General features: G+C 37.5%; 1 protein-coding gene across 2 annotated transcripts; it reads right to left on the minus strand.

The window, feature by feature from the left end:
• Window positions 1-308: 308 nt before the first annotated feature.
• gga3a (golgi associated, gamma adaptin ear containing, ARF binding protein 3a) lies at window positions 309-12,473 on the minus strand. Of its 2 annotated transcripts, none has more exons than XM_044115176.1 (17): window positions 12,388-12,473; window positions 9,802-9,886; window positions 9,571-9,646; window positions 9,372-9,470; window positions 8,021-8,144; window positions 7,819-7,922; window positions 7,288-7,368; window positions 7,026-7,163; window positions 6,693-6,774; window positions 6,434-6,559; window positions 5,471-5,683; window positions 5,310-5,383; window positions 4,817-5,223; window positions 3,141-3,340; window positions 1,929-2,098; window positions 1,707-1,817; window positions 309-1,459 (listed from the first exon to the last, which is right to left on the minus strand). In XM_044115176.1, the coding sequence occupies exons 1-17, from the start codon at window positions 12,422-12,424 to the stop codon at window positions 1,349-1,351; spliced, it is 2,238 nt and encodes a 745-aa protein (XP_043971111.1). In that variant the 5' UTR covers window positions 12,425-12,473; the 3' UTR covers window positions 309-1,348. The 2 variants fall into 2 exon arrangements, with proteins under 2 accessions (XP_043971111.1, XP_043971110.1); XM_044115175.1 differs by lacking the exon at window positions 12,388-12,473 and adding an exon at window positions 12,094-12,283.
• Window positions 12,474-13,049: the final 576 nt, after the last annotated feature.

Below are 13,049 nucleotides of genomic sequence, written 5' to 3' on the forward strand. Positions count from 1 at the left end.
GTGGTGAATCAGAAGAGCCGACTCTCATGGAATGAATTCATATACAACTGTAAGTGGCTCACCTTTATTTTTTCTTTACAGTTAAAATGTATGATCTAATAAAGCACTATGAACCTTCTCGGTACATTTGTTTGCAGAGTTATTTTGTTCATTCTTCGTGCTCGTATTTTGTGAAACGGGTGCAGATCTTTTATACACAGGATTATTTTCCATTTGGGGATTCTTAATTAGAATTTTAATTTAGACAAAGCTCAGTTATAACATATTCAACAATACTGTAAAAAAATCAAGGCAAATCAGACAAAGAGTATAATACAAATAGATTCATCTCTTTTATTGTTTCCATGCACAGAAAAAGCTTCTCAAAAATATGCAATGACAATTCAACAACCCCAAATAAATACTTTTAAAATAAATATGTAAAGAAAGTTGTATATACCACTGACGGATTTAATGTTTTTAAATACCATCCAACTCCCAAAAAACCTATTCATTTTATTGTTTCAGGACATAAATAACAAAAGAGCAAGACATTTCTAATTCGAAGCTCCCACACACACTGATCTAATTCCTTAGCTGAGTTTCCACATCATTTAACAGCAGCGGTAAAATGTACAATATTCATGCCGTTGTATTGATTTTAAACAGTATGATCATTTTGCTTGCGATTCTAGCAGCTCCTTATTTCCTGTAAGCAGATCCTCTTCAGGGTTGGTTAAAAACGCAAACATGTCAGAACATCTGGTGAAAATAAGGGTCACCGAACCCCATTTCTGTCAGGTGAGAATGCAGAATAACGGCACAGTTTGTTTGGGTTTTTGTCTGGAATGTTAACAGATATGATTCTTCCATCCACAAATTAATCAAATGCATAATGAAAATACTGAAAATCATAGTAGTGTAAAACCCCTGAAGTCAAGTCTCTGTTAAAACGTTCAAATAAACCACTGTTTGTCTCTGGAACTTTAGTCACCTGCATTAATCACACATAACGCCAGAGTTTAACTGGAAATATCAAAATTGAGAAATTTTTTGTCTTTTTTGTTGTTCAGTACAGTCAGATGACACAAACAGGTTTAAATATTAAAAATAAATTCAAAGAAAAATATTAATTTAATTATAATTAATGACCGAGTTAAACACCATTACCAACATTCAGATAATAGGTCACACTGGTTTGTAATCACAGGTCGAACTTTGAAGCCGTCTTCACTGGACCATCTTATACCCGTGATGGTTTATTCAAGTTTTTAATTTAACTAAGCCTTCTTAATTTCAAGTCTTTTTTAGCTTTGCGCTAACACACAAAACTGCAAAAGACACATCTTTAAATAATGGAAAAATGTAACTATAGAGCCCCCCATCGATCAGCAGGTGGAAAGTCATTTACCTCCCCCACTTCTGTGAAGGACTGCTCTCCCAGCGTAAACATCAGTTTGTATCTCATCCGAACTTTTTCCTGAGAGACAGAAAAGCATAAACAGGCTCATGTTACAGTGTCTGGCAAACATTTGTATTCCTTGAGAATTTTCCCATCTTGTCACATTACAAGCACAGACTTTGGTGGATTTTACAGGGATTTTATTTGATGTATCAACACAAAGTAGAGCATTACTTAAAAGTGGAAGGAAATCCCCCATAAAATACACTCAAGTTTGTGATTCTAATGTGAAAAAAAAAGTTCAAGCGATGCGTGTGAAATCTACCTTCAGAGGATTGGCAAGCAGCACGACCTGAGAGATGGCAGCAGGAGGAAGAATTGGATTGAAAGGGGCCAGCTCTGCTCCGGAGGGCGGCTGCAGCTTCACCTTCATCGTCTACAGATGTTGTCAGAAGAGAAAGCCAGGCGCTCAAATTTGAGAAGTTTCATTACCCCTTCTCCCCGCCAAAAAAACTATAAGTAGCAACATAAACATATCGGCCGTTACCCGGGGTACAGCAGCCTGGAAAACTATGTTCCTAACAGGCTGTGGGGCGGTGTTGAGCATCGACGCCACCATCACCAGAACGTCGGGCCTGCCGGGGGGACAGTCCGAGGCAAAATGGAGCAGGACACGGACTCCATTTTTGTCATACGCCGTCACAGGACAGAGCGTACCTAAAAACACCAGACAGACAGATGTCAGTCAAAAACTGAGAGTTTTACCTTTTGGAGGACATTTGTCTCTTTCATCTCCCAAAATCTGAAAATCCTCAATTTAGATTAAACATTTCATGCAGCAGCTGATTAATAGCAATATGTGGAATAAATAAATTGATTTTATGATGTGGTGATTTATTCTCTCTTTTTTTTTGTTACAGCATGAACAAAGATATGCAAGACAAATAAAATCCACTCATAAACAGCTTTAGAAGGCAGTGCTGCAAAATTGTTCTAAATGCAATAAACGGTGCTTGTTTAAAAAAAAAAAATTACTCTGCTTTCAAATCACAATTACAGTAAAATACAGTAAAATAAGGTCTACTTGAGGAAAATAAAACCACATTTTCCTTTATCGATTTGTCAATTGCCTATTTTCACCACTAGGTGGTAGTAAAATGTAATATTTTGATTTTCAAAGAAACACTCTCGTTCCAAGAAACACTTTTAATAAATTTACCGTTTACTGTAGAAATCTCTTAATCAACTGGACATTTTGTTACAGTAAGATGTTCACAGATTACAAAAAATTCAATGGAATCTAAGATGTCAAATTATGCTGATTAAGGGTAAAAATAATTTTTTTCATGAATAGCTACAGAAGTTTTAACATGATACAGGAGGTATACAAGTTACCTCTGGACTATGACTGCTTCATTATGGAAAATATTAAAATCAGGATTATTTTTGGTCAACATGGTTATTATCAAATCTATTAAAATTGGGAATCAAATTTTGGACTAGAAAAGAGAACATTCTACCAATTAGAAAACACTCAAAGCATTTATTTGTATCTTTTTAAAAGCTGCCATCCTGGGTGACAGGAAACTGTTATTACTGCGAGACCGTCGCATTTCATTATTAGCACAGAGCACGTGTGTAGAGATCAAATGTTTTAGTTCTTAAAATACATTTGCGGTCTTCCACAACTGAATCCAAACGTCAGCAACTACTGGCACAAAACCAACAGAAATCACAGGGTTCTTTTGAACAAACTCACTTGGTTTGATGGCCTCCAGAGGAACAAAAACAGCAGCCAGGGAAACCTCGCATCCTTTGCTTGGACTTGCCTGGCTCATGGGCTGAACGGGAGACAAGGAGCGCAGCAGAGGGCTGTCGTCTGGGTGACTTCGCAGGGCTGGAGGAGTAGACCACCCTTGCATCCCGGTCATCATCGCTGAAGTCGACGTTCCACTGTGACTGGAAGAAAACAAAAGCAGCGGTCAAAAAATCTGGGGAAAAAGAAAATCATCATTTTGGAAAAGTTAAGAGTCATCAAGAGGTGTTGCAAATGAGGAAAAAGAGAAGTACTTTCCTTTATAAACTTTTTTCTGTTTAAAACGTATTGATTTCTTTTTCACATTCACACAAAAATGGAAATTAAGCTTGCAGTTAAATTAACTTATTAACTAGCACACTTAACATCTCAGTATAAAATATCTTTCTTTTAATGTGCACTGTGGAAGATTTACCCATCATTGTTTTATGGAGCCCCCTAGGGAACATGGGGAATTTTTTTTCTTTTGCGTTACCTCGCAATACTGTACTGATCAGTTATGCGGCATAATTGAACACTGTAAGTCTTTCTTACGGTGGCCGCCGTACTTTCTGATTTAATATAAGGTTATGTAAGGTTTTTCCATGAATGTTAATATCTCGTTGTGAAATATCTGAAGTTTTATATCTTTCTTTAGGATACAAAGGCACCACAAACCTATGATATAAACAGAAACAGTTACCTCGCAAAAGGTTTTGCGAGGTAACGCAAAAGAAAAAAAATTCCCCACGTCCCCTAGGGGGCTCCGTATTGTTTAGATTATTACATTAAGAAATGGAAATATTATTTATTTCGAACTTTTCTTTTCTATACAACAGAAAATTGTGAGTAAAGGTGTAAAGATGTAGACTACAATAGTTTCACATTGTGACTTTTACAACAAGATTTTTTTTTGAAACCAGCTACAATAACACAGCCTTGAAAAGGTATTCATGAACTTTTCAGCATATTGTCATGTTACAAGGACAAATTCTGTCACTTTATGCAATAGGCCAACACAAGTAACAAAGACAAAATAATAATTTGATAACTAGTGTGCAATATTTTGCTGCCCTAGACTTTTTATTATTTTTTTACCAGTGTCAGAGTAAAGGGGGATGAATACAAATGCTATAAAAATTTTTCAAATTTTTGTGTTAAAAATTCTGCAAAACACAAATCATTTTGCTTCTACTTTAAAAAAATGCTTTACTTTATGTTGGTCTGCCAGATAAAGTCTCACGTAAAACACCTTGAGGTTGTGATTGTAGACAAATATATATGCAATGACCACCAGAGGAAATGGGCCTTTATTTTATAGCAGAAATGTTATTAAAACTGAGAAAATATCTGCAAATGCCAGCAAGGATGTAAACCTTTGTTGATTTTGTGGGGAGCTGTGATGGTTATAGAGTCTAATAGCTGCTGGCAGGAAGAATCTATCAGACTGTCACTAAAAAAGCTCTTTAATGTTGCATTTCTCCTGCTAACTCCCTACTATCTTATCTCTCCAACACATGTCTTCTATGTCTTAATCCTAGCAGAACTGAAAGACAGGTGAGCACCGTTTCCAGAGCTGAAACAAGGACAGAGCTCGCACATCATTTAAAAGTGTGACATTTGAATCGAATGGTACTCACTTATCACTCCTGCCCAGATCCAGCATGGCGAGGTCTTGTAAATTGTGACTGAGAGAGGATACAGCGGGCTGGAAGACCCCAGGTAAGACATCCTGACGGCCAGTAGAGAAGGCTGATGTGGTCACACTGTGTGACGGTGAAGGACCTGCCGGCGCCACGGCGGTCAGCGCCGAGCCGAGCGGTGGTGGGAATATGACCGACGCTGGCAAATCTGAACCCGTAGCAGCTGGAGGCATGAAAAAGGCGGGGGCAGGGAAGTTGGACGTAGAGGAAGTTGTGGTTGTTCTGGTTGAATTCACTGGGGCTAGTGTTGTACAGAGGGCTTGTTGAAACAGCGAAGGTGCTGAAAGTGCATCAAAGGCAGGAGGCAAACTGGAGTCGAAAAGAGCCAAATCTTGACCGGAGTCCTGGAATACATTTCATTGTAATCAGAGCTACCTTCAGCAAGGTAAACGGTAAAATGCTCCAGTTGTTGTAGTCTTAAATTAAATACCTGTGAAGGTGGTAAATGATTACTCTGATTTGAGGTGCTTGATTCATTGACTACAGGCCCAGGATCATTAAGGCCTGTGAATTTACACAAATTTCATTCTTAAGACGAAAGAGATCATCAAACAAATACTTAAAAAGAAGACTTAAACTGAAGATTTGTACCTAAAGATAGCAGCTCCTCGTCCAGCAGGGAGAAGGCAGCAGAGGGTGCAGCTGCCGACTTGGACTGAAGCTCGGTGGTCGTCGATCCGCAAATCAAGTCGCCCGAAAAAACCAGGGAAGATGCTTGAGGTTCGTGCTTGGGCTGAGAAGGACTCTTGGTGTCAAGACCCACCAGGTCAATAAGGATCTCTGACTTGTTTGTGCCAGCAGAGCCTAAGAAGTAAAAATAAATAAATAAATAAGATATATCAAGATTTGAACAAGAAAGGCATTTGTTCGAATCAAATCTTGCTCCCATTAACTTTAAAGAGTAATGTCTGCTTTACATACACATAGAGCAGACGCAGAGTAGTGCTAAAAGCAAATAAAAAGAGTTTCAGAGAATTTTAAGCAGTGGTGTCTGAGAAAAAGGGCTAAATGCAGAGTTCCTTGATGTTTTCCTTTTAAAATTACATCCATTTCCTGACTCAGTCCTTTTCAGTCCAATTTTTATTAATTTGTGGTAGATATTCCCACTGCAGTCAGGTTAAATAAAAAAAAGAAACAGTGAGAAAGAGCAAAAAGAAGTAAAAAGGTTTCTTCTTCTATTCAATGCTGTGCAAACTGGCAAAGAAACCAAACAAAATTAAAAAGACATTTTGAATGCAAGAGCCAAAATTTTAAAAAAGCAGAATTTAATATACAGAGTTCACAGTTTGTACTTTGTATGTTTCAGAATGTTTCTGGACAACAACTCTGCTTTTGACATCATGAAGAGTCTGACCTTGCCTGCAGAAGTTTTCTGGCATTTCATCAACTTGTAAACTTGCTGTTTTTTGTTAATTTGGCACAACAAAGTGAAGACAAAGCTAACACACGCAGCACTAAATCAGAGCGAGTCATTAGTTATTTGATCGGTGCATCAGCAGTATTTAGAGTTTTCAGATCTTTTGGTTCCCATCAACTCCTCTATGCAAACTTTACCTTGTGTGGCTGGAGTCTGAGTCCCTTGTGCAAAGTCAGAGTCTCCGCTGATGGACTGGCCTTCAACTATCTTCTTATAGGAATTAATTGCACTGGAGAGGTCATCATTGGCCTGCAAGATCTCTCCTGGTGTGTTTTTTTGAAAAGATTAAAGCGACAGTCAGGATGATACAAAGCAAAACTCTTGGTTCAATGTATTTCTGGTAAGTTAAAAAAAAAAAAAAACAGATCAAAAACAAGAGAATGAAACCAGCTTTACCCAAGCTGCCGTCATCATCCTCGGTCTCAGTAGCCAGTTTAAAAACTGTTTGTCTGAGCTTGTCACAGTCATTGTATAATTCCTGAAAACAATGAGACATAAAGTATAGATTCTTAACACTAAAAGGGACATTTTAAAACACAGAAAAGCAACACTTTTCCTCTCTTCAGTAAATCTTTATTTTCTATATATATAGAATAAAAATGACATTTCTTTGATATATAGATTTAACTCAGATGTTGTTCAGCATTATGGACGTTACAACAGAGCTTCCAGAAAGGTTAATAATGTCAAAGAAAGAACTTCAAAGAACTCTCATCACAAAACACAGACCCTTATAAGCTCCTTATCTTCCTCAGTGGAGTCTTCTGGGCTGAAGTGAGCGAGCATTTCATTAAGGAGTTTCACACTGTTGCTGACGGCCTCCAGAGTGCTTTTTTGCTTCGTGGCTCGCTGTGATCGCACCTCGTCCTGTGACACGCAAATGGGATGCGTTTCTATAAACTGCAATTAATCTTAAAATGACACCTTTGGCTGAAACAGTCAAATATGTGAGGATGAAAGTAGCTCAGATTAAATCTGAGATAAAGCCCACCTCCTTCACCATGTTCTTGATGAGCCGATTCGCCTCTTGAAGATCTTCGGGCTTTTTGCTTTTCAGAAGTTCTGCTAATCTCTGCAGAGGAATTAGAAAAAGCTTTAATCAGCCAGACTCTCCTCCCACAGACGCAGCAGGCAGAAGTAAGATTATCATCTCCCACAAACAACAACAAAAAAATACTGAAAGTACTAGCAAGCCTAATCCGTGGATCAATTGTTGTCAGCACGAGCTAAACACAGTTTGTGTTGTTTACATCAATAATAAACCTAAATCCTGCTCATGGACAAACTCCACAATATTTTTATGTTATATTCTTGTACAGTACATTTCTATTTACCTTATTTTTTTAATCCATTTTTAACACCTTTTCATTTTTGTATCTCAATGCTGCTGAATGCTCCTGAATTTCAACAGCGTGGAACAATAAAGGAAACTTCTATTCTATTTAAATTGGGCATTCTTCAGTCTGAGGCTATAGCAGAGAATCTTAGGTATTCACACAAACACATAATGTGTTAAACTGACCTTGCTCTTTTTCTCATCGTCAAATACAGGATTCTTGGGACGTGGAGAAGGTGAGGGGATTAATGTGGCATTCAGGGAGACTTCAGGGTCAACTACAACAATACCTAAACGAAAAATTTAAAGAAGCTCACGCGATTAGAAAAAGATTTCAAACTCGTACCTGTTGCAATATTTGTTTATTGGAGCCACAGCGATACCTTACCCTGGGATTTCAGCATCTGATAGGCTTCACAGATCTTCGCTTCATCAGGAAGAGACACAGTCCAAGTATACAGCATTTCTATGACCTTCATCTTCACTTTATCTGAAACTCTGTCTCCTAGGTACTGGAAACCAAAGGCTATTATTAGTTCAGCTTAGAATTACACAAAATATTAATGCAGATAATATCATCACGACCAAGGCTGCACAACATCAGGAATAAGCACAGTTGCAAAACTGTTAAAGTTGTTCATGTGGTATTTGTTGGGGCATGTGGCAGGAATGATGATGCAGTGCAGGATTGTGGTGTGTTTAACTCAAGCAGAGAGTGAAATGTCAGAAATGTTGTCTGTTTTTCAAGGTGCCGAAAGAGCATATCAATGCATATTGTTTATTGGCCCTAACTGCATTAGCAGATGTCGATATCAGCACCAATTTTTCTATTGACGCAGCCGTGATCTTTGAGGATCTTGATCACCAACATCTATGCCTACATTCCCACAGCAGGCGGATGCGGCCCAAATCCATTTTTTTGCATATATGCGACCAATACAGCGTACCTTTTCCATGGCAGTGTGGTCGGCCCAATTCTGATCATTTCATTCCCGCAAAAATCTGATTTGTGCCACTTCCATTCTCAGCACTAAATCAGATACATATTCAATTGTTTTCAATGCGGCTATAGTTCGAACAGTCATGTTGCATTTCATCTAACCTTGACGTCATTGACGTGAGACAAGTGTTATAATAATTCTGCACCAGAAGAAGCAAGACGCAGGAAATCTGGACATAAACAGCTGAAAATTATAATTATAAGTTCTAGTTCCGACAACACGTCCAAACAGATTTCTCTATAGAAGTTGCAGTCAATGCCCTACGAAAGGTTGTTGCCATGTGTTGTATTTTTTTTCATATCTTCCTTCTTATAATCTTGTGACATTCCAACTTTAAAATCTATCAATCCATCAGTGGCATCCATTACTATTTCCAAAAACACAGAGCTGCTGTGGGATGGCAATGCCTTGGGGTCGTAAACCTCTCAGACAGATGTTAAAAATCAGATTTCAGCAAAAGATCAGAAATGAGCATCAAGACCTGCTATGTAAACACAGCCATTGTCAGGTGTAGGCATCGAGGACAGCAGAAGCTCATACAAACTGCCAAACACAATATTAGCAAGCAGAATTTTAATTCTTGGTGCCTGAAATTCAAAAGCCAACCAAATATTACATCAAAGGAGTTCTTTGCTGTTTCAATACTGCACACATTGAGGCGATGACAACTGCAACTCGATATATTGTGCAGCCCTGATCATCACGATTTCTGAAGACATGAGTGTTAATGTTACTTACTTTGGGTGAGACCACTTTTATCAACTCGTTTAAAAACTTAAATTTTCCAACTTCATTATGAAATCGCCGTCCACAGTTTTTCATACATGCTTCAAGAACCTGTGAAAGAATCCCAGCACCATTAGCTTCATGCTGTAGGACGTAACAAAAAGGGTGGAAAAAAAACAAAAAAAAACACTGAAGCGTTGTAGCTGCCCACCGTTAGTGCTTGCATTGCCTCCCACTCCTGAGGGGACTGAATCTTGTGTGCCAGCAGTCTGACAGATATCTGAGGACTGAAAAATATCAAATAAAGTAAGAATGCAAAAAGAATTTTCAATACCAGAACTCACAAAACAGCATGTATGCTTACAAAAGGAGAGGTCACATAAAATCTGATTCAATGGCTATGCAAAGAGATATTGAGAAAAATGAAGAAATGTGACAATACCCTTCGAGCTCTTTATTAATTTGATCACAGAAACCCATTATGTACTCCCAGTCTTCCTGTCTGTTAGAGGGATTGGTAGCTTTATCTGAAAAAGAGAAAATACAACTCAAAGGCTGAAACGCATTTCACCTCAGCCCCTTATTTTTAGTCCATAATAATATGTTTCTAAAGTTTGGTGTCTCACTTGTTTCTATGGGGTTGGGACCAAGGTAAATGGCCTTCGAGGCCTAAAAGCTGATTTCTCAAGGGTGCATTTGGCGTGTAAACTGGTCAATATTCTCCAAATTATCATATTTTAATGACACAAGAATAACCACAATGATATCCGTATGTAATTTTATAGTAATATAATAATATAGTCTGAATTTCCTTGATATGTCAGTGTTTTGTATCACAGCAGATTGTTGACAAAAATCACAAGGATAAAAAATATTTCTCTGTTACACAGTCAGAACGTGTAGACTGACTCAAGCTAATAATCTTGTTTTGTTTTTTTTAGCTCTGCTCAAAAAGTTGGGGGGAAAATTATAATGGCTACTAGATGTAATCTGATTCATTAAAGTACAAAGCATTTCAAAACCACATATGTGACTGGTTTTGAAATTATTTGTACTTCATGTGACTGTTATATGCTTGCATAAGGTATAGTGACTGTTTATGCCTGCAGACTAACAGTCACTATACCTTATGTATTAAGATTTGTAAACTGGGAACCTTATTATGGAGTACTGCAATAACGTTTACCATGGATATGCTGATGACTCACAACTTTATGTTTCTGTGTCAACGCATGACAACAGTCACTAAGTGTGTCCATAATGAGTGGAAGGGTTCAGAAATTCCACCAGCTTAATGCAGAAGAGAGAGGAGCTATTGTTTTTGGTCACAGGACTCAACTGGATTCAATGAAGCCAAAAACCATGGAGCATGCATAAATGCACTGGCCTAGTTATGGACTGAAATCGAAATTTGAAAACTCTACAACAACAAAAAAAAGGTCAAACTACATCCACTGACTGTCTTACAAGTATCACCAATGAGGCAAATATTTGCATTCTAAATTTCAGAGCTGCTTGTCAGGAACTAAACACCTGGACCCCTCAGGTTCATAGATGTGGTATGTCAACAATTCCCAGGACCAGAAGTAAACAGGAGGAGCAGAATTGAGTTTCCACATTCCTCAAATAGGAAACAAACTCCCTGAAAACCTTAGATGTGTAGAAACGGCTATCTCCTTTAAATCAGAACTGAAAACAATAACTATTGTTTATTGCAGCTTTTCTATAAAAATACAGTTTTGGGGTTATTTTTTAATGACACCTGAGCCATTGGCATGAAAGAATAATTGTTCCATCATCAAGTTCTCTTGTTTTTACTTTTCTGTCATATCTAAAGATTTTAGAGCAAATAAATTCTAACATCAGAGAAAAATAACTAAACTAAACACAAAATAGAGGTTTTCATATGGTAATTTACTTTATCAGGCGAAAAAGTTATTTGCTTTCCTTGATAAATCTCTACACCATTAATAAATGAAATTTTTATCCAAAATATATTTCTTTAAGTACTGAAGTTATCTTGGTTTGATATTATACTTCATATGCCGATCTGAAACATGTAAGTGAGAAATATACAAATAAAAACAGAAGAAATGCAGAAACAGGGTAAGCACTTTTGTACAGCATTGTTTTTGTTTTTAATGAGCTTCTCAAAATATACTAATATGCTTTCAATGTGTTTCTCATCTTTAGTAAAATTGTACAACCTCTGTTCTTCTTTGAAGGACTGAATAAGCATACAAATAAAGTTGCCTCATTTATGGTTTGATATTTGGAAAAATCTAAAAACCACAAATATTTTTGTTCATATCTTTGCAATTCACTCTCAAAAATATCTAAATTCATTGTAAATATATTTCAATGTGTCAATGGGGTAGACATATAAGCATGTCCTTTCATAAGCATCATATAAAACACTAAATATCAATATTATACAGATGTATATAGGCGGGTACGAGGTATTAAAGGCAGGACTCGACCAAAAACAACCATACAGATGCACTCTCCCATATTTACACTTAACTGGTAGCAATAATGTCATAACTTTGTCATACCTTGACTAAACGCAGAAATAAAGCTACAACTTACACCCTTTGAAGAACACCCAGGGACCCTGTCGTGTCTATTTTACACAGTCATCCTGCTTTTTGGTACAATATCAAGAGCTGTTAGAACTTTATCTGGTTAAGATCGACGATATTCAAAATTTAAAAAAAAAAGTCAAATGTCATACCGAGTCGTTCTGGGATAACACACTCATCACATTTTGCAGCAACATCCATTTAATGCTGAATTAATATGCAAAAGCAGGCAACAGACGAGAATTTAGCTTGTGACACTTATCATCTGCTGTTAGCTGGGTTAGCATCTGATGACAACACAGAGCACTTAGCGTGCTAATATTCAGCTACGGTCATGTCACGGGAATAGAACAATTCATTCGGATAGATGTGGAAATAGAGCACATACATGCACACCAGTAGCCTTAATATCAGGCTTGAGAAAAAATTACGAACTATGTACTCACTAAGCCAAGACTCCAATGACTCTCCATCATCCGCCATATTTGTTCTCTCGAAGAGAAACAACGCGTGACTCCTGCTGCTTTCACGTGCCTACAAAAGAAATGGACTTTGGAGTTACTCTTGATATGCAGCTCATGTCATCGTAATCATGTCTGTGATTGTCATGTATTCTTTGGGCGGGTGAACTCCTAATTTGGCGTCGAATTATACACACTTTAACTGATTTCATTTTACACACTTGAGGAACTGTTGTATTTTTGTATTGTGAAGGTTTCATGTCATGTACGAAACAGCGACAGCGAAGGGTTATTTAAAGCTGTCATTTCTAAATTTAATGAAATGTTGTAAATTATCAATATATTAGAATCTGTGCTTAGAGAGAGAGAGAGAGAGAGAGAGAGAGAGAGAGAGAGAGAGAGAGAGAGAGAGAGAGAGAGATGTAATGTTAGTCCCTCATTGAAAACATACTGGAGTGTTGCTTTGATTCTTTCATGTACATTTGAGAATTCTTAATCTCCCTTGGCAGTCATTCGGGGTTGCCTAAACGCTTGATCTCACATTTAGTAAGAACATAGTTGCATTTTCACAAAACTCCTCGTTGGAGCTGCAGTCTCTAGCTGAGATTCCGTCCAGAGCAGCGATTATTAAACACCCTGTGAAACTG

The sequence above is a fragment of the Gambusia affinis genome, linkage group LG04 (genome assembly GCF_019740435.1).
Source record: "Gambusia affinis linkage group LG04, SWU_Gaff_1.0, whole genome shotgun sequence".
Lineage (NCBI taxonomy): Eukaryota > Metazoa > Chordata > Actinopteri > Cyprinodontiformes > Poeciliidae > Gambusia > Gambusia affinis.

Coding starts and splice junctions, on each gene's coding strand:
- gga3a (XM_044115175.1), bottom strand. CDS start 12,142: ATGGATGTTGCTGCAAAATGTGATGAGTGTGTTATCCCAGAACGACTC. Junction 9,887..12,093: donor TGTTATCCCAGAACGACTCG/GTATGACATTTG, acceptor TCTCTTTTTCAG/ATAAAGCTACCAATCCCTCT. Junction 8,145..9,371: donor TAAAAGTGGTCTCACCCAAA/GTAAGTAACATT, acceptor TTTGGTTTCCAG/TACCTAGGAGACAGAGTTTC.